Here is a 21,833-nt window from a genome sequence, read left to right as displayed (position 1 = left end):
CTTTCTGCTCCTGTGAAGATTACAGCCTTGGAAACCCTCCACAGGGTTGCTATGAGTCAGAACTGACTTCACAGCACACTATGGCCACCATGTATCAATTTAGATATAGTATTTAACTATCTATATAAACTTGCTGACATGTTTATTGTTTCTCTTTTGAATATCTTTTTTTTCCTTACATTTTTCTTGTTTTGTTGTTGCAGTTTCTAACATGTGTACCTCTGTGGCAGTGATGACTTTCTTTAAGCCATACAGCCATTCACAGCCTCCTTTTCTGAGTGGTTCCTCCCTCGCTAGCATAAACTCACCGCTCACTAAGCTTCCTATTTAATCTTTTCAGTTGCTGTTGCCAATTTGATTTCTATTTTGGGTCTTGAAGGAAAGCTGTGATGATTAGTGTTCTGTGGAAATGTGACTGATTTTTGGTAGTCATTTTGAGGTTTAAAAAATATATTATCATGGTATTACTTGGTATGCCTAAGTGAGACATTGTTTCATTTTTGTAAGTTTGGGTGCATAAACCTGAAATTAACAAATAATTAGGTTGTGATTGGTTGTGGTGGTGGTGGTTATGTGCCATGGAGTCAGTTCTGACTCATAGCGACCCTGTATAGGGTTTCCAAGGCTATAAATCTTTACAGGAGCAGAAAGCCTCATCTTTTTTCCCACGGAAACGCTGGTAATTTTGAACTGCTGACTATGAAGTTAGCAGTCTGACGTGTAACCACTACACTACCAGAGCTCCTTTAGGTTGTGGTTAGGATTAAATACCACCTCTATCAGTGGTTTCAACCCAGGCTGCATATTTGAATCACCAGGAGAATTAAAAAAAAAAAATCCTGGATTTGTCAATTCACTTTAAATGAACCAGAACTTCTGGGGGTGCGGTCCACGCAATGGTGCTCTTCTTAAACAGCTCCCTGCTGATTGAGAACCACTGACGTAATAAAACGGCTCTGTTCTGTTGTTTCACAGCCTGCCCAGGCTACCCACTACCTCCCAAGACCAGTGCTGCTCAACCTTGACAGCATGTTAGGAGAACCCAGGAAGCTTTGAAGACTACCCATGCCCAGGCTATGCTACAGACTAATTAGATCAAAATTGTTGATAAAGCTTTCCTAGCTCATTCTAATGTGTAGCCAAGTTTGGAGGCCGCTGTTACAGCACTTTCTCCCAACACATAAAACTAAGTGGCCCACAGATGAAATCACCATTGGTTCTGGCCGCTCATCAAAGAATCCATGCAGTGAGGATGGCTGGATTTCTATGCTGCCTCGGAAAAAACCCCCACCAGCATGCTTAACCCGCTTACCTGACAGGAGAGAATGGACTGATTTATTTCTCCCATGTTAGGTTGGTCCATCTGTTTGAGAAATAACAGCATTTGTATTTGGAACTGACCCACCAAGCCACAGTTGTCCTTACTCTCCTTTCATAGGTGACTGAAAACTTATTTTTATAGAAAGAAACCAGAAAGCTTTATTTGGAAAGAAATAGAAAACAGTTGCTCTACAGTGAACACCCTGACTTTCAGTGTCTCCATCCCAACAAACAATGCCCTATCCCTGCAACTTTCTTCCCAGTGGCTCCTTCACATCCAGCGTGGTCAGCTGCAGGGCTGGGGCATCACCTGGCACTTTAAAAAGTAGCATCCCGCAGATTTTCCTGCTCAGCCACACAGTGATTCTCTGCCCTCTCGCCTGTTTGTGCTGCAGGAACACATGGTCTAGAGCCCAAGTACAGCCAGTCAGCTTGTCCTGGGTTACTTGCCCACCCTGGTGCCTCAGTGTTAGTTAACAACCTCAGCCCAACTGGACTTTGCTTCTTGCACTTAGTCTTGGTACCACCAGTCAGAAAGGAATGTGACATTAGTGTATATAGATCATTTAGTTGCAAGATCTCACTCTCTCTCTTTTTTTTTTAAGAACCACATTTTTAAAAAAGAAGCAACATAACATTTTAACAGTGTGTCCATTGTCAGTTTCAGGCAAACCTTCCTATGACTTTGAAGACCCACCGCTAACTTGGCTATGGGTGGAAAAGCCAGAGGGCTGTGGGGCACAATGAAGGAAGGGGTTGAACAGGCTTTCTTCTGATTCCTTTCAGGCTGGAGACACAGCACTTCATGTTGCTGCTGCCCTAAATCACAAGAAAGTGGTTAAAATCTTATTGGAAGCTGGAGCAGATGGGGGCATTGTTAATAATGTAAGTTGAGTTGCAACAATGATTTCAAAAGCAGTTCCCAACCCTTTCCAGACTAGGGTGTGTTATTATGGCTTAAATATCTGCAGGCTCCAAGGGCAGATAGTCAGCCCAGCTGAGTCTTGGAAGACAAGGAACAGTGCTGAAGCCACAGCTTCTGGGACCCTCGGGGGGACTAGAGCCCCTTGAGTTGACAAGCTCTGCAGGCCCATATCTAGACTTGGAGCTGCAGCGAGCACAACTTGGCATGACAATGGCACTCCTTAGATCTGTCTCTCTTAAGTCAGGGGAATGACTGGTCCGCCAAGGCAACCGCAGTTCCAGTCATCACATTCGGGGTGTTCATTAAATGTTTGACCAAATATAACAGACTAATTTTTAAGTTGATAATTTTGTATGGCCCATGAATGATGTAATAAATTTTGGCAGAAAAAAGGCTCCCTAGCCCTGATCTAAATAAACCGACAGGTGGGTACTGCCAAGAGTAAGTGTCACGTGCTCCTCAGAAAAACGGCTATCAGAGTCATCCTTCTCCGATGGGATCGTTCTCCATCACCCACCCCTTTCTCTTTCTCCTAAGGAAAAGCCAGTTCAGGACCTCTTTGGGCCTTGCGGCTGCCCTTTACTCTCCACAGCCTCATAGGGGATAGATAGAACAGCGTGTGGAGTGCCTGGAGTCAGAGGAAGCCCAAGCTGCTGAAATGCTCCTTCTTCCTTGGTTCCCCGATCTTGCTCCCCCTTCCTCCTCTTACTATCCAGCTGTAGAACCAGTTAGCAGGAACTTCATGTCATTTGGGGAGGTATACTTATTTTTTAATCCCTTTGCTATCAACGCGTAGTTTTTGGTTTAATTTCCATTGTTGTTAAGTGCCATCTAGTGGGTTCCAACTCATAGCGACCCTATGTAGAATTTCCAAGGATAGGCTGGTGGGTTTGAACCACTGACCTCACAGTTAGCAATCCAGTTCTTATCATACAGCACCACACCAGAACTCCTTAATTTCCCTAGAACCTACAATTTGGCAATGGTGCCCTAATTGCTTTTCACAATCCAGTTCCTGAGATGCTACAACCATCTGCCTTTTCAGTAGTCCTTCCCTCTGTTTTTCAGGGTAAATTAATTGTTCAACTGATCTCGTGATCTTTGTACTGTTCCTTCACTGTTTTGGTCCTATCTAATGTTTACTTTCTGCATGTCTTTCCCAGGAAGCATCCCTTGCCCACCATAGTCCTCTGCCTTTCCGAGTACTTACTGCTCCCTGGGCCAGCACTTAGTCTGCATTGTCAATGAACACTTACTCAGGTGTCCCTCAGCTTGTCATTCAGTGGTATCTTCATCAGATCCCTGGTTGTATTTCGCTGAACACATGTAGAGGCTGGCCCTGGGCTACGAGTGTGCAGAGTTGGTCTCCTCTAACTCACTTATTTTCTGTATGCCTTTCTTTTTAGGCAGGCCAAACTCCACTGGAGACAGCCCGCTGTCACAATAATCCAGAAGTTGCTCTTCTCCTCACTAAAGCTCCCCAGGTAGGATTTATTGCATTTTCCACCTTATTGAATATGTTGGGCTACAAAGTCAATGGGACTCCTCCTATGTTTGAAATCTACTAAATCTAATTCAAACAAGCTTAAATAGGGCATTGATCGACTCACTAATTAAACAGTAGAAAATGTAGGCATCCATTTGGTCTTCTAGGATGACTAGAACCGAAGACTTCTACTCTAGCAGGTTGTTCTTCACATATGGGCACCATTTCTCCCTGTGGCTCGATCATTATTACCAGTAGCTTCTTGGATCACACCTTCTTAGCTACTCAGTCAAGGAGGACGTTCCAGTTTAATACATCTCGGGAGAGGACCAGGATTGACCAACTTGGGGGAAAATGTCCACTGCTGAGCAAGAGGGACTAGGGCTTTAAGAATATGACAGCATCCATTTGATCAAGTGGTTAGAAAGTGGGATTCCCCAGATAAAGGTGTGAGAAGAGTGGACCATTCTAGACAGATAAAGCAGTCAAGTACAGTATAGTTTTCTTTCCTTTTTATTGACTATTGGAACTATCATTCAGTTTTTAAAATAGTAATATCTTGTCATTTTAATTAAGGTTGACATTATGTAAATAATAATAAAGAAATTCAAGAATGATAATTTACAAGTTATTTATAACTATATCACCATGAAACAAATGTTTTGGCTTTTTCTTATTAGCTTCCATAGACACATGATTTTTACATAATTGTGCCAACTGTATATATATTGTTGTTGTTAAGTGCCACTGAGTTGGTTCTGACTCATAATGAACCTGTATAGAGTTTCCAAGGAGTAGCTGGTAATTTGAACTGCTGAGTTTGTGGTTAGCAGCCCAGTGCTTATCCTATAGCACCACACCAGGACTCCATATGTTGTGTTAAGTGCCATCGAGTCGGTTCCGACCCATAGCGACCCTATACAGGGTTTCCGAGGAGCAGCTGGTGAGCTTGAACCACCAACCTTGTAGTTCAAACGGCTTTTCAGTCTGGCACATTAACCCACAGCGCCACACCAGGACTCCAGGACTCCATATATATGTGTGTGTGTGTGTATGTGTGTGTGTGTATATATATATATTCATGTATGTATATTTGTATCTTCCCTTTTGTAATCTGCTTTGTATTCTAACTAGGAATATATTCTGTGGTGGTTATGTGCCAACTACAGGGTTTCCGAGACTGTAAATCTTTACGGGAGCAGAAAGCCTCATCTTTCTCCCGTGGAATAGCTGGTAGTTTCTAACTGCTGACCGTGAGGTTCACTGCCTGATTCGTAACCATGACGCTACCAGAGTCTTCACAATTATTCATCATAATGGAAGCACAATATTGTTTTTGTTGCTGTCTGAAATTTTGTTAAACCATATCTTAATGTTGAATATTTAGGTTATGTCTAGATTGGAACTGTTATATATTACATTACTGGTTGGTTTTTCACCTGATTCTAGCTACTGTTACCGAAGATATAAAGTCACAGAGTCAAAGGAAGCTTCAGATCCCTACCCTGCTGCTTCACAGCCCAATCACAAGCCCAGCCCAGAATTTTTAAAACATGCCTAACTTAACTAGTGGTCGTGGTGGTTATGTGCTGTGGAGTCGGTTCTGACTCATTGTGACCCTGTGGAGGGTTTCTGAGGCTGTAAATCTTTATGGGAACAGAAAGTCTCATCTTTCTCCCATGAAACAGCTGGTAGTTTCAGACTGCTGACCTTGAAATTAGCAGCCCAATTCATAATCACTGTGCTACCAGAGCTCCTTGACATAAGTAGTAGTGTCTGGAAATAGTAAGAGTTTTGTCTTTTGCAAAATTGACTGGCTTCTTACTGTTAGGCTTGGTTTTTCTCAGATAACTGTAGAAATTCTTAGAGCTCCCAGCAGTCGGATGCTTCTTTGGTAAAAGCTACTAGAGATGGGGAGGATCTACCTCTCTTCAAAGGATCTCTGGTAGCATAGTGGTTACGAATCGGGCTGCGAACCACAAGGTCAGCAGTTCCAAGCTACCAGCTGTTCCATGGGAGAAAGATGAGGCTTTCTGCTCCCGTAAAAATTTACAGCCTCAGAAACCCTGTACAGGGTTGCTATGAGTCAGAACCTACTCCACGGCACATAACAACAACAACCTCTCTTCAGTTATTTACACATGAGTCATCAGTGGAATCACATCCATGAATCCTGGTAGAAAAAATGCTGGTCTCTCATGGATCAAAAAGTACAGGGTGATAAATGTCAAAATTCATCCCAGTTGTTAATCATCACCTGGCATTTTAGAATTTGACAAGTTAATGGACACGCAGCCCCATTTTCACCGATACAGAGACCATCAAGTCTTGCAGGGCTAGAGAACTCTGCAGGCACACAAAGAATGATGTATTTTTAACCCATCTGCCATTTGTCTTCCATAGTCCAAGCTTCTTCACTTGCAGGGAAGTCAGTTTTATCCTGGACCATTTTCCCATGTAGTTCTCCTTTTTAGTTTGCATTAAAAATGACTTTAGCAAGATTCACCACACCTGTATTTAATAGCAAGTAAATAGATGATATTTTAGGGAAGTTCTCTTAACTTTGAGATATGTCCATATGTGACTCTGCTGATTTATAGTCACAGAAATAGCCTTTTGGTTTGCTCTGGCTATAAGTAGAAATCCCCTTACCCTGGCACCTTAGTTCACCATAAATTTTCATGAGCCAATGCAGTACTAAGAGGAGACTTTTCCCCAAGGCCTTAAAGTCAACATTCCATGATTTCATCGGCATCCCGTATGGTCGATGGTACGGATCACTGACAGAGACTTTAACCCATTCAAGTTATTTTCACTGGCTAGTAACATGCTATGTGGAAGGGATTTTTCTGATCATTATTTTAGGTGACCTCTTGAGTGTCACTTGTCATGTTTGATTAACATGGTTCACAAATGCTGCTGCCAGTGGATTTCAGGCCTACTGACCCTGGTGTGTTCAGTGAGTACATGAACTGGGTGAACAAACTTGAATTCCAAGTGAATCTCAACTGAGTTTTAGAAATGGCTGAGGACAGTGGTTCTCTCAGTCACTGACCTCAGGGCTCTTTAAACATTAGGGAGGCCTGCAATGAACTTTTGTTTTTGTAAGTTATCTCTTTCAGTTGTTGTTAAGTGCTGTTAATTCCGACTCATAACAACCGTGTATAAGGTTTCCAAGGAGCAGCTAGTGGATTTGAATCGCCAACTTTGTGGTTCAAACCAAGCTTGCTTACCCTACAGTGCCACACCAGGATGCCACATGCCACCAAGTTGGTTCCAACTCCTGCTGATTCTGTATAAGGTTTATGAGGCTGTGAATGTATACAGGAGCAGAAAGCCACATCTTTCTCCCATGGAATGGCTGGTAGATTAGAACTACTGACCTTTTGGTTAGCCACCCAGCTCATAATCCATTTCACTACCTGAGTTTCACATATAAAGTTAAAAATTGAGAAATCCTAAGCATATTTATCAATGTAGTCAAAGATAACAATAAATCTATTCATGCTAATGTAAATATCATTGTTTTGTGAAAAATAGCTGTGCGTTTGTTTTTGTTAGTAAAAACAAATTTAGTGAAAGAACAGCATTATTTTACATTTTTTCAAATCTCCTCCATGCCATTTATTATAAGACAGCCTCTGGATAACTCCATTGTATGCCCATGAAAGGTCGAGAATTTAAAACACCAACAATGTGAATCCTGAAGCCAGGAATGAAAGGAGGGTGGGTGTAGAACTGGGCCAGAGGTTGGGGGGTTTCACCACCTCAAACATCTATACTTTGGTTAACATCATTTGCTAGTTAAAGCTCTAAGTCACCAAGGCCAGTAGAGAGACACAACATTGAGCGATGGTCCAATGTCACCAGCCCCCTTCTCTGTCTCAGTTCATTCCAGCAACTCATTGTTTTTACATTTGAACAGTTAGAACTCAGAGATGTTAAATAATTTGCCCATAGATCCTATCTATATAGCTAACTGGTACTGGATGCACACCCGAATCTATTGGATCTCACATGTGCCTGCCTGTGTCCATTCCACCTTTCTATGCTGGTAAAGGGCAGGAAATGTGCTTCATTTTGGAGAAGACTCCTGCTCATAGGTTGGTATCATGGACCGTTGATGCACCATAATACTGCTTGAATCAAATTATGTAAGATGTGGATAGTTTGGCCAAGAGGAAATCTGATGGGTAGTTCAGGTCCAATGCACCATGATGGTGAGAAGAGAGGCTGTGCCTGGTTTCTATAATCCTCTCAGATAAACACTGGACTTCTAAATGCAAAATTGGCAGTTCAAATCCACCAGCTGTTTCTTGGAAACCCTATACAGAGTCGTTTTGCATCAGAACTGTCTGAATAGCACTTAACAAAAACTAGTGTGCGTGAGTGGTAGCCCTCGGCATTGTGTAGCTCACAGTCTGTGCACATTGTGTAGCTCACAGTCTGGCAGTCCTGGTCCCGTACATGCATTCCAGTGATTATTATTGTAAGCTGTCAGCTCCTTGACAGTTTGAGGTTAGGAACCTCCCTACCTCTGGGTCCCAATAATGCCCAGCACAAGATCTAACAGTCATCGTAGTAGTCCAGAGATACTTGTTTGATGTGAATATTTGGTCTCTCCACTAGACTGTAATTTCTTTTAGATTAAACAACCAGATCCAAGGATAGATACTCTGTCACGCTGATGTCGCACACACCAGTGGTTTGTAACAATGCCTCTTGCCTCCCTCAGGTTTTGCGTTTCACTCGTGGGCGAAGCCTGAGGAAAAAGAGAGAGAGGCTCAAGGAAGAGAGGAGAGCCCAGTCTGTGCCAAGAGATGAGGTGGCACAAAGCAAGGTGGGGGTAGCCCTGCCGTCCACCCTCCTTGTACAGTGGGTGGAAAGCCATCTCCCAACTTCTACTGGGTTTATCTGGCGACCGTCATGCTGTCCTTGCCTCTCTTTCCCCCTGGGGTTCTTCCAAGTATGGTCCATCTTTTCCCATTGGCTTTATAAACCTCATTCCTCCAAGGTTTCAGAGCACATGCTATCTGGCTTTTCCAGAATCCTTGGGTGGACATGTTTACTAGCTCCAAGAGTCTGTGACCTTTGTGTGTCCCCCCTCTCCCCCCCCATGGGCAGTACTGCCTCTCTGATAGATCTCCCCCCTTAAATGTGATTCTCAAAGTGTCTAGTGCATCACATGGGAACCTAAGATGCAGATTCTTGGGTCTCACACTGTACCCCTCTCAGATCAGAATCTCTTGGGTGGGGCCCAGCAATCTGTGTTTGAACACGCCCTCTGGGTGGTTTCCATATGCACTAAGGTTTGAGAACTACTGGCATAGGTTGCTTCCTCTCTTTCAGATTAGGGAATTAACACAGGTTGTGTTAGCCCATGTGACTTCTTTGTGCAAATTAGAAAAAGATGCCCCCCTGGGCAGACCAGCCCTACGTGGGATGTACACATGGTGTAATTCAGCTCTCCTCAATCCCTCAACCCTTGCACAATCATACATGGTAGCCCTGAATGAATTATCCCTTCAGGTCTCCTAGGAGAAAGATTAGGATGTAGGAACTAAGACAGACACCTTTTGGCACATCAAATTATATCACCCAAGTATTTGTTCTTCTATCTGCTGTTTCAAAATCCTCTCATCATTCTCGAGGGTTAAGGCCATCTCACTGTGATGAAGTTCCTATGTGTGACTCATAAATATTAAACTGTAAAAGTTCTCTTGAGGACCAGAATTTTAATATTACTTCATTTCAAGGTGTTCTCTCCGACATAAATTGTGGGGGTCCAGATTCAAAGAATGAGTGTTGAAATACTGAAGACTAAAAATCTCTAGTGCTGAGATGTTCCATGTATGGTAGGTTCCTAGAGCTCCAGCATAAAAAATTAGACTCAAGACTACACCTTCGTTTGATACCTAATAAATATAATAAAATAAAAGCAAAGTACTCCACTAGCTAGGGAAACTACCCTGTGTCTGAAACTTGTTTTCTTGGCAAAGATTCCCAGGGGTCCCTAATGAGTGGAGTCTTGCAAATGGAATTTTATTCCACTAGTGAGAAGGTGATAGGACAAGCAGAACAAATACTTACTGTTTCCTTCAGATGGGAATCATCCTTGGCTAGGACCTGACTAGGCATCTTGCTAGTTGCTGCTGTTCCCGTGTTGGACATGTGGACTTGCGGGGTACAGAGGGAATGTCAGCCCCAAACCTGACCTCAGTGAATGCTACTGTTTCATGTCCCCCTATTCCAGAAAAATGATGGTGGCTGCACAGGTTCTGAGTATTGGCTTTTCTTCACCATAACCATGGCCTTTGGGAGGGAAGTCAGAACAGTGTAGAGTAACATTCAACACAATCTCTTATCTCCCCTAAGTCAAGGGTCTAAGTCTCTCCTTAAGGAAATGTTGTGCGGGTATTAAGTGGACAAGAGGAAGCAACAGAAGCTTCTTAGGTGTCTGGGCTTCTTTTTTTCCTCCGTAGGGTAGTGTCTCAGCAGGAGACACCCCCAGCAGCGAGCAGGCTGCACTCAGAAAAGAAGAAGCCAGAGAAGATTTCCGGTCAGCCTCCCCAGAGCCCAAGGCAAAGGACAACAGGAGGAGAAAGTCAAGGCCCAAGGTCAGGAGGCACGTGAGAGCAGTTGAGAGGGTGACTGGGAAGCAGGTTGGCAAAGGGTCTAAGGACTCATCATGCCAAACAGCTAAAGGAGTCCTGGTGTGGCGCTGTGGGTTAACGTGCTCCACTGCAATGCTGGTTTGAACTGCAAGGTCGGCAGTTTCAAGCTCACCAGCTTGAAGGCACTTCACTTGGCTTGCTGCCTTGGAGCCAGGACACAGAAATGGCTGAGTGCTGACACAAGGTTGTTGTTCTTAAGTGCTGTTGAGTCAGCCCTGACTCATAGAGGGCCTGTATAAAGTTTCTGAGGAGCAGCTGGTGGGTTTGAACCGCCAGCCTTGTGGTTCGCAGACCAGTGCTGACACCAGGAGTCTGACACCCAGTTAGCCTTTCCTGCGCTGTCTGGAGTAGAATACCGTGAGGAGTGGCTGCTGTCACCCTCGCATACGCCATCAGTGCTCAGGGGGTCATCTCTTCCTCTCCCTCAGGTGTCAGCCTTTTCAGACCCCACTCCACCAGCAGACCAGCAGCCTGGACACCAGAAGAATGTGCACACTCATAGCCACCCTAAAAAGAGGAGCAAGCATCGGTGTTCATCCCCACCACCTCCTCATGAGTTTAGAGCTTACCAGCTCTACACGTTGTACCGCGGCAAAGATGGCAAAGTAATGCAGGTACTTACTGTGGAAGATACAGCCACAGGGGTTACACAGGGCTAATCCTTGGGTACTGTCCCTCATAAGGCAAGAGTTTGAGAGCTAAGTTGGGTGACTGTATTGTCTGAAGTAGTATAGACACACCCGTGCTGGTTAGGCACAAACAAACAGTGGTTTCTGCACCAACTAGCTGTGAAATCAGCACCCAATTCATGGCATCCCCATCCACAACAGGATGAGTGCTGCTGAGTCCTGTCATCATGATTCCTTGGGGATCACATCATGTGACCCGTAAGGTTTTCATTGGCTGATTTTTGGAAGTAGATTACCAGGTTCTGCTTTCTAGTCCAACTTAGTTTAGAATTTCCACTGAAATCTATTTGGCATCATAGCAACATGCAAGCCTCCACTGGGTATGGTTGAATGTTAACTGAGTTGGCCCAGAACTGAATCAAACCCAGGTCTCCGGCATAGAAGGTGAGACTGAAGCACCGCTGCCCCCGCACTTCCTTAAATGAGTAGATCTTGGGGACCCAGTGCAGATACAAGCAGTGTGAGCTGCTTGAGGACAGGGGCCAGCTATATCGTACCCTTTCTGAATCTTCTCAGTGCCTCTGAGACACAGAGCTTGGCCTACAGGACATTCAGCAGTGGTCCAGGGTTCATTCGGCCTCCTCTATATTCTCAGCCCCTAGTGTACTACGACACGAACTAGCTGCTCACAGTGCAATTGTTGAAGGAAATGAATAAGTTGTGTTGGTTCCTTTTTTGTTTACTTTGTAGGCACCAATCAATGGTTGTCGATGTGAACCTCTGATCAGCAAGCTGGAGAACCAGTTGGAGGCAACTGTGGAGGAGATCAAAGCTGAACTGGGATCTGTTCAAGATAAAATGAATATAAAGCTGGGGCATATGGAGAACAAGACCCAACACCAAGTAAGCAAGTGGGCCAGCCCCCTAATTGCAAGTTGTTATGTCACAAAATGAAGTGAAGAAGATATCCTGTAAACTGTGCCCACCGTCTAATGGACTTTCAGAGAAAAGGGTTGCTTATATAATTTTTCTAAAGTTTGTTTATTTAAATCATTTAGGAACATGTTTAAATTGCTTCTGATTATAATAATCATATATGTGTGTGTGTGTATGGAATCTTGATGTGGCACTGTTGGATAAGCACTGGGCCACAAGGTTGGTTTCAACTGCAAAGTCAGCAGTTCAAACTCACCAGTGGCTCGTTGGAAGCCCTATACAGGGCAGCTGCTAACATTGTTTATTAAAAAATGAGGACACAATTATCCTAGACATTTTTAGTTTTTCCATATAATAGTCTTAGAAATAATATGCCAAGGCCTATAAAGTGTGTTTTTACCTACAAAGCCTACATTGGTTCGATTTGTACACTCTTAAATCCTTTGACTACAAATAATTAACTAAAGAGAAGTAAATGCTTACACAGAAACATGCTCAGGAATTCTGAAAAATTTGAGTTGTAAACAAGGAGTTGAGGTTTGCTTGCTTTCTCCCTGGCCCCTGCGTGGTACACTCAGGAGTTAGAGCCCAGAGCCCATCCTTAGATCAGCTCAGTCACATGGTCTTTGCTATTGAATCCTAGATGCGGGTGCTGGACAAGCTGATGGTTGAGCGACTCTCAGCAGAGAGAACTGAGTGCCTGAATCGCCTGCAACAGCATTCAGACTTGGAGCAGCATGAGGGAGAGAAACGACAGGTGAAAACTAATACCAGCTGCCGTAAAGAGAAATGAAGTTCTAATACATGCTACAACACATACCTTGAAAATGTTGGTGGGCTTTTGAGCCAATCTCAACTCATTGCAATCCCATGAGACGTAGGAGAGCTGTTCCCTAGGATTTTACCTTTCCCTTTACCAGAATTAAACATGTCTGCTATCTAGTGGAAGTCCTGGTGTGGTGTTGTAGGATAAGCACTGAACTGCTAAGTGCAAGGTCAATGGCATAGACTCACCAGCTGCTCCTCAGAAGCCCTATACATGGTCACTGAGTCAGAACCAACTCCACGGCACTTAACAACAATAACCAGCTATTAAGTAATTCTCCCTCCCTCCACTTCCAATTCCTTGTAACTATCAAAGAATGTTATTTTCTGTGTGTAAACCTATCCTTGATTTTTTTATACAAGTAATTTCATACAATAGTTGTCCTTTTGTGATTGACTTCACTCAGACTTATTTCCTCCAGATTCTTCCATCATGAATGTTTCATAGACTCCTCAGTGTTCTTTTTCTTTGAGTGATAGTCCATTGTATGTATGTACCATACTTCATTCATTCACCCATTGATGGACACTTAAGCTGGTCCCATCTTTTTGCTATGGTGAATAACGCTGCATTGAACATGGGTTTGCATTTGTCTAGCCATGTCACTGCTTTTATTTCTCTTAAGATATATGACAAGTCTTCAAAGAGTTCATGGAAGAATTCCACTGTTTTCATTCCATTTTTTATGCAGTTTCTTTAAGTCCTCTCATATACCTAGGAGCAGGTTTGCTACATCTTATGACATTTCTAGTTCTAACTTTCTGAGGAAACACTTTACCATTTTCCATAGTGGTTGTATCATTTTACACTCCTACCTGCAGTGTATAAGAGTTCCAGCCTCTTCACTACCTCATGTTTGCTGTCTTTTGGTTTTTTGATCATTGCCAGTTTTGCAGGTATGAGATGGTATCACAGTGTTTTGATTTGTATCTAATTTTTAATGAAGTGAGCATCTATTCACGTGCGTTAGCTGCCTGAGTGGTTTCTTTGATCAAGTGTCTGTTTATGTCCTTTGCCTTTGTTTTTGTTTACCATTGACTTGTCTTTTGGTTACTAAGGTACCATAGAGTTTTCTAGGCTGTAATCTTTATGGGAGCAAATCACCAGGTTTTTCTCCCACAGAGCAGCAGGGTGAGTTCAAATTGTCAATGTTTCAGTTAGCCACCCAGCACTTAACCACTGTGCCACGAGGGCTCCTGATTCTAAGTCAAATAAGTCAGATACAAAAAGATAACCACTCTAGGATCACAGCTATATGGAATATCTAGGACAGGCAAGTGAACAAAGACCAAAGTTTATTAGTGGTTACTGGGGGCTAGGAGGAGGGAGAGGAGGGTACTGAGTTTCTGTTTGGGAAGGATGAAGAACTTTCAGAACTAGTAATGGTGATGTGTACACAACATGGTGAATATAGCTAATGTCACTGGATCATACACTAAAAGAATGCTAAAAATGGGAAAAAACTTTTTTATCATATGTACATACAAAAAAATGGTTAAAAGTTATATATTTACCAAAGTAAAATTTAAAATATGAAAAGTAGCGGCAATATCAATCCTTATCATCACACATTTCCTTTAATTAAGAGATTTCGACCTATCATTGAAAACTTAAGAGTATTTGCTTTACATAACATGGCATTTTCTTAATCCTTAAATAAAGAGAAGAATTTATAGTTTATGTTTACTGTTGAATATACTGCAATAGGTTGAGACTGAACAATTATTTGTAGAACTTGTTAGGGGAAATGGGATTTCTGCCCTGAGCCAGTTATATTTTCTGTGCATTTGCTGGATGTTTACATTATTTTTGAGCAGACACATCTCCTTCCCTCAAGGAACTTTCAGTCTTCCTGGAACAATAAACGTGGAGCTCCCATGTATGAGATTTCATGCTCTTAGGCAACCAGAAATGCTTGGTTTGGAAGACTCGGTGGCTGTGGTGTTTCAGTTTAAAGTGGTCCTCAGTTACTAAAGGAAGAATCTAAGTAGCTGTTAGCTTGGGCACTAGATGAGTTTTAGTTTAGAGAAGCAGAGAGGCTTTGGCCTGTGGGAGGGTGAGTGACGAACTTTTGGGTTTGTCAAGGCAATATCCTCAACTACTGAAAAATTAATTCATGTTGCTTCAATTTATAAATCCTATATCAAATTCACCTGATTCTTTTGTATACTAATTTGTGTTCTTAGATGTCTTTGGTGGATGAATTAAAAAGCTGGTGCATGTTAAAGATTCAGAATCTGGAACTGAAGCTTTCTGGAGATTCTAGAGCCTCCAGGACTAAATCTACACCATCTACTTGTGAGTCCTCTACAGGTAATCCACCTATAGAAAGCCTTCTGTCCACTGGTGATGAAATCTTGCCCATCTCTCTCCTGCATCAGAAGACGGTCCACACTAAAGGACTGTGGGAAAGATTGTAGAGGGGTGTGGACCATGTCTGTTTGGCTCACTATTGTACACTCAGTTTCTCTGTAGTAATGAAGCAGTCTTGCATTAGTGTTCAGAAATATCTGGTCTCAGCTGTCGATTCCAAAGACGAGGAGTGATGAACAGCCCTTCTTTATCTAAATCAGAGCTCTCTCCCTGACCCTTTGTCTCTTTTCTTTTTCTTTTCCTTGACCTGTTGTTTATCTTAGTCCAACTGAGTGAAACCTCATTAAACAGCAGCCATTTTATCTAGTACCTGGGGCAGGTACTGGTACCTGCCCCGAATACTAAGGTAAAAGATACTTTGAGTAGAGCATGTATACATTAGCAACAGTGGTTACATTTTGAAGACATTCAGGGCCTTGATAATTAGACCTCACTAGGAGATTTTAAGGAGCAGTGGTTACAAATCAGGCTGTGAACTACAAGGTCAGCAGTTTGAAACTACTAGCTGCTTCACTGGAGAAAGATGAGGCTTTCTGCTCCCGTAAAGATTTACAGCCTCGGAAACGCTGTACAGGGTCGCTATGGGTCAGAACCGACTTGACGGTGCATAACAACAACAACAGGAGATTTTATTATGTCACATGCTTCATGTTAGGTCTCTAAGGGGTGCAGATGGTTTGTGTTTGATTATTTACCTAAAAGTTGGCTATTCAAACCCCCCCAGTGGTGCCAGAAGAAAGGCATGGTAATCCGCTTCTGTAAACATTCCAGACAGGAAACTCTGTGGAGAATTCTATTCTGTAACATAGGCTGTCGTGAACTGGAAACAGCAGCAAGTTTTTGTTTGGTGTTACCACAGGGTGGATTTATCTTCTTTGTGCTCACACCATTGAGACACATTCTAGACAAATGCTTCATGTTAGAAGCAATGGAACTTTGGAGATGAGGAGCCGGACCACCTTTCCAAATTGGAGCTTAGGTTAAGAAACTAGTACCAAAAGGGCCTAGAAATTAGAGACTAGGAATATTCATTTTCTAGATAAATATTCAGCTCTATTTTGAGACACTTGGTGAGTTTTATGAAACTTGGGAATCAAGAAATGGGACCCAGAGGCTCCTAGAGTTGAGTTAGGCTGAAGGAAAGGCCAGCAAAGATTTGGCTTCCATGTTACCATGGTAACCCATGAACGCCCTCACAATAAGCTGAGATGCTAGTTAGTAGGGAAGTAGCAAAGGGGAACAGAAAGGTGGGAAGAACCTCCGAGGAAAGTTACAGGTGGTGGGTGGTGACTGAGTGGGCTCTGGCTGGTGCTTTACAGGATTCCCAGACCTATCAAACACACCCTGACCCACAGTCATGTGAAGGCGAGTTTGCTGAATTTTATTTTTCTCCTAAAACTAGGTGCGGATCCATTGGTGGTAACCGCAGGTCCAGTAGCAGCCTCTGAAAGTTCCCCCCAGGTGGTTAGGCCCAAGGAAAAGGCTCTCAACTCCACCGCTGCCCACAGACCCCAGCAGGAGCTGTCTTCCTCTGACGGTGGTGGAGGGTCCCGACTGAGGAACGTAAAGGTCCAGACAGCTGCAAGTGAGGCAACCAAGTGTGATCAGCAGGCTGGGCCCTGCGTGAACAGAAGTACCCAAACCAAGAAGTCTGGGAAAAGTGGGCAGACGAGGCATCGAACCCAGCAACCATCATCCAGCAACAGCTGTGGGCCACTGTCAGCAGGAGCAGCAGGCAGTGAGCAGACTGCACCCCACAGTCGAGACACCTCACAAGCTCTGGAGCTTACTCAGTATTTTTTTGAGGCTGTTTCTACCCAGATGGAAAAGTGGTATGAAAGGAAGATAGAAGAAGCCCGAAGCCAAGCCAATCAAAAAGCCCAGCAAGACAAGGCTACGCTGAAGGAACACATTCAAAGTTTAGAAGAAGAACTTGCTAAACTAAGGACTAAGGTGCAGAAGGAAAATTAGGACCTGGGAAAATTTACAAGAAAGGGTTCTTGAGGATTTTAGGCTTTGCAACTGCAGAATACCTATGCCCAAAGGTGGTGTGTGCACACAGTAGACTTGCTTTTGAAACATCCCTACTTTCTGAAATGTGCCAGACATACGTTTCCTATGCCCTGAAGTTACGAAGACTTCAACAATTAAACTGAAACCAAGGGAAGCTTGCTTAGTTTCAGGTTTCTTTACAAACTCCAAACCTCAATCCAGGTTCATCTGGAGTTCAAAACCTCAGATGAAGTGAGGTCCGCTGAGGAGCTGAACGAAGGTAACCCTAACCTCTCAGATCCAGATGTATGAAATAATACAAATCAAGGAGACAAATCAATCCCTTGTGAACTCAAGTCAGTTATTCAGATAAACACACCTGCTGTGCCTAGACAAGATGCGCTAAACCCTGTCTCTCAATTCCCAAATGCTGACATATTCTGATCAAGTGGGAACTTACCAAGCATTTTGAGGAGAAAGATGTCACAAGATCCAGCCTATCTTACAATTATGTGAAAAGTCAGTATTTAAATAATAATTGGCCAGTAGTACGGTTAATGAACTCAAATCATTTGATCATGGTTTCTGTGTTTTGAGCCAAAAACTGATCATAGTGATTTTAAAACAGATAAGAGGAAATATCCACCTATTACCTAGAAATTCATTACTGAATCAAACCCAATGATTTCAGATTACCTTTCTAAATTTTAACTTAATGGTCTAAATTTTATAAAGAAATAGACTACTTCTTAATGGTATTTAGTTTTTAATTGAGTTCTTTGAAGAACCTCAAGAGCTTTCCACTGCTTCACAGTGATCCTGTCAGGCTGTATAACTCAGTAACTTGATTTGGACCTCACTGTTCCTGTTTCATGCAGCTTTAAGGATTTTACTTGATCCATAATGAGTAATAACAAACACAGAAACAAGGTTTCATTTTAAAGTAGCTAGGGTATATTAAACTTTGGATTTTGTTCTTCCCAAATGTCTTGTCCCTTGGAATATGGATTATATTTATCACCTCAAAATTCCATGTATATATAGAAAGTTCAATTCTGTATCTATAAACACCTATCAACCAGAAACTTAATAGCTATTATCCATTGTGAATAAAATGGTGCCCATTGAGCCAGAGAGAAAATAATGACATGGGACACCCAGCAAGGTAAAGTAGACTTTTAATCCCTTCGGTTTATTTTTTGCCGATCAACCTCATGCTTTATTTTTCATAGTGACACTCTGTGATCTGGTTGAGATTGTCAGTAAATCCTTCAGCTCAATTGTTGATTCCTAGTAATCCCATGCGCTCTAACTGCCCCATAGGACTTCCTAAGCTGTAATCTTTATGGGAACAGATCACCAGATCTTTCTCCCACAGAGCCACTGTGTGGGTTTGAACCACCACACCAACTTTTTGGTTAGCAGCTGAGCGTTTTAGCATTGTACTACGAGGGATATGTGACCATTGTTAAGTGCTGTCCAGTTTCGACTCACACTGACCCTGTGTAGGTTTTTCCGAGGAGCAGGCTGGGCCCTGCGTGAACAGAAGTACCCAAACCAAGAAGTGGGTTTAAAACGCCAACCCTGTGGTTAGCAATCCAGTGCTTATCCTATTGTACCATACTAGGGCTCCATGTCACCATTACCTGAATATGAAGTTAAATTGAGGTTCTCTCAAGTATATTTTCATGTTTGTAAACTTGCCTTGTTCCTACTATCTAAAGCTCCCATCCTTCTCCAGAATCTTGTTGAGTTGCTCACGTATAGGTACTTTCCTCTTCATTTCCTTGCTTGTTCTTAAGGCAGAATCCCTTTTAGAAGGTACCTTTCCAAATCCACTCCCAACAAGGTATCACATCACATCTTTGGAGCCATTCCACCATATCTTTATCACAAAGATCTGTATCAGAAGCTGCCTAAGGCTCAACGAAAGAGATGAAATCCCTGGAGGTTCATCAAGTCATGTTCCAAACAGGAGTAATTTTCACTAATTAAAATATCCCTGTGACCATAAAGGGTATCCTTGTCAAGGAATGCTGACAACAAATTAAAGTTTTAACTCAGAACTCAGCCCCTGAGTGCTTTGGTATTTTGAACTACATAAGCTGCCCATCTGAAGCAGGAAGTTTTATGATCACGAACTGGGTATTTGTCAAAATTCACAGTGATGGAAGAGTCAAGGGACGAATCAGAAAAGTCAAATGGACCTAGTCTAGCAGATTGCATGGCCCTTGTCCTTGGTAATTGTCACTGAAGGAAAGCCAATAGAAGCTAGGAAATAGAACAGGGTCAGCCAGCCTCCTAACCCAAAGGAGATGGCAACCTCACAAGACCAATGCAATAGCTTTTTATTTTCAACAAATGTGTTTGGTCTGTTTTGCTCTTTGACATTGTCAAAAACTTAACTCCAAGCCCAGTGTGTATTTTTATTTTCCCTCCCTCCTTAGTGCTGTTTGTGAAAATGAGCAAATGCCATAACTGTGTGCTTCCAAGAAAATGGAACTGTTAACAATTTATAACTTGTCACGTAGGCCATTTTACATGACAAGCTGTGGGAAAGAATGGTGTAAAGCAAAAAAGTTGTTATATTGCAATGCTTTTTAAAACCTAGTTCATTACTGCATTGCATATATTAAGTATCTGTAATTGACTGGATATAATAGTTCTAGTATTATTTTTTACTTTGGTAGACCAAAAATAATGTTCTCATGTTTATACCTTCTTGAGTCACATGTTAATATCCATGAAATGCATGTTATTTGTCTATTTCGTTTCACCTGAATTTGTGTCTCATCCATGCATCGCTCTCAATATGGATCATTAAACTCTGTATTTAAAAAAAAAAAGTGTGTACTATTTTGTCCAGTCTACATTTTTCGTTTGTGTAGCCAACCAAATGTTATAGTTCCTGAAAGAGTGCCTTCACCTCATCAGATCTGACCTTTTGTCTAAAAAAAAGTATAATTCAAAATAAACACATACATCTGCTTTAAAATAGAAAGCATGAAAACAAAACAAAAGTACTGCCAGAACATCACATTTCTCAGTGCAAGCTTGAAAAAATGTTTTGTTCAAACCGTTAGCCATTTGAGCAAAAAGGCGGATAGAATATCATTTCTGAGAGCTAAATAAGCAAGCTAGCATTCTACTTTTTTAAATCAAATGTTCCTAAAAGCTAAATACATTTCTTCTTTTAGAGTGTGGATTGTAGAAGGTGATGAATTACATAAAATTTATAGCACAAAATCAGGTGTTTTCTTTTTTAAAAAAACTTTTTAGAGTATCTTTTTCAAATTAGAAAAACAAAACATCAAACATTTTTCAGTTATAATTTGAAGAGGAAGTATTGCTTTCCTTTAATATTTTTCTCCATGAGACTAAAAAATGAGACACAGCACAGTCCTTTTTACACAAGTAGGTAAAAGTGATTTACTTGTCTTGGTAAACAATAGCTGTCAATGCAGTGTAATCACATAAGCAAGAAAACAGCCAATGGGATTTCTAGTTTGGCACTGAGTGACAATCTGCTTTTGGTCCATTTTGGGTCCTTACTCTACATAATCCCAAACAAATTTTTTTCTAGGTAGATGTGTGCTTTTCCCTATTCCCTATTCCATGTAAGACAGATAATTCAGGTAAGACAGATAATTCAGGTAAGAATGGGGCATTGCCTCTTAGTTTCTCCTGCTAAGATTACTGTATGACTATGGTAATACAGATACCAGGAAATTATGTCCTGAGTCCCTCAGATTTTGGAAAGTCATCTGTCTCTCTGTAGTCCACAGAGAGAGATGCCTGACTTGTGTTTAAAACTTCCTACCCATGGAAATGACAGAAGGACGTTTAATACGCTAATATTTGTAGGCACTTCTCACATGCTATAAAGCTTTGATACTGTTGATTTTTCTTAAAGGTTTTACTAAGATGTAATTCACTTACCACACGATACACCCATTTAAAACCTGTTGTATAATTCAAGGATTTTAGTATATTCAGTTACCCAAACATCACCAGAATCTAATTTTAGAGTATTTTCATCACCCAAAAAAATAAATAAAAATCCTTACAACTCTTGGAAGTTACTTCCCATTCCACCCTGGCATGGCAACCACTAGTCTGCTATTTCACACATTTGCAGATTCTGGATATTTCATACAAGTGGGATTATACAACATGTGATCTTTTGTGACTAGGTTTTTTCACTCAACATGTTTTCAAGATTCATCCATGTTATATCAAAATGTTTTGTATAGTTATGCCACACTTTATCCATTCATCATTCATTAATGGGTATTTGAACTGTGTCCACTTTTGAGCTATTATGAAAGCTGTTATCAACATTTCATCTATACATTTCCTTTTTCTTAGCTATATACCTAGGAATGGAATTGCTGTATCATATGGTAAAAATATTTACCCTTTTGAGAACTGTCAACTTGTATTCCAAAATACCTTTACCATTTTACATTTCCACCAGCATTATATGAGTATTCCAATTTTTTCACATTCTCACCAACATTTAACATTCGGACATTTTTGTTTTATCATAGAGGGTGTGTGTGAAGGACTATGTTCTTGGGTTTGATTTGCATTTCTCTGACGTTGAGCAGTTTTTCATGTATTTACTGGCCATTTTCTGTACTGGTTTTTGCTTCTTACAGAAACTTCTGAT

General features: G+C 41.8%; 1 protein-coding gene across 4 annotated transcripts in view; it reads left to right on the top strand.

The window, feature by feature from the left end:
- ANKRD6 (ankyrin repeat domain 6) overlaps positions 1 to 17,558 on the top strand; it is a 59,578-nt gene extending 42,020 nt beyond the window's left edge. The window contains exons 7-15 of one of the 4 annotated variants that reach the window (XM_006870615.1): positions 2,107 to 2,205; positions 3,652 to 3,729; positions 8,467 to 8,571; positions 10,214 to 10,348; positions 10,834 to 11,019; positions 11,785 to 11,937; positions 12,614 to 12,727; positions 14,983 to 15,109; positions 16,572 to 17,558. In XM_006870615.1, the coding sequence (XP_006870677.1) occupies positions 2,107 to 2,205; positions 3,652 to 3,729; positions 8,467 to 8,571; positions 10,214 to 10,348; positions 10,834 to 11,019; positions 11,785 to 11,937; positions 12,614 to 12,727; positions 14,983 to 15,109; positions 16,572 to 17,140 (1,566 nt within the window). In that variant the 3' untranslated portion in view covers positions 17,141 to 17,558. The remainder of the gene's footprint in view (positions 1 to 2,106; positions 2,206 to 3,651; positions 3,730 to 8,466; positions 8,572 to 10,213; positions 10,349 to 10,833; positions 11,020 to 11,784; positions 11,938 to 12,613; positions 12,728 to 14,982; positions 15,110 to 16,571) is intronic. The other 3 variants (XM_006870616.1, XM_006870617.1, XM_006870618.1) reach the window with 3 other exon arrangements.
- Positions 17,559 to 21,833: the final 4,275 nt, after the last annotated feature.

Source organism: Chrysochloris asiatica, unplaced genomic scaffold (assembly GCF_000296735.1).
Source record: "Chrysochloris asiatica unplaced genomic scaffold, ChrAsi1.0 scaffold00146, whole genome shotgun sequence".
Lineage (NCBI taxonomy): Eukaryota > Metazoa > Chordata > Mammalia > Afrosoricida > Chrysochloridae > Chrysochloris > Chrysochloris asiatica.
Note: the sequence above shows the minus strand (reverse complement) of the source record. Positions and strands in the feature narration are given on the sequence as shown.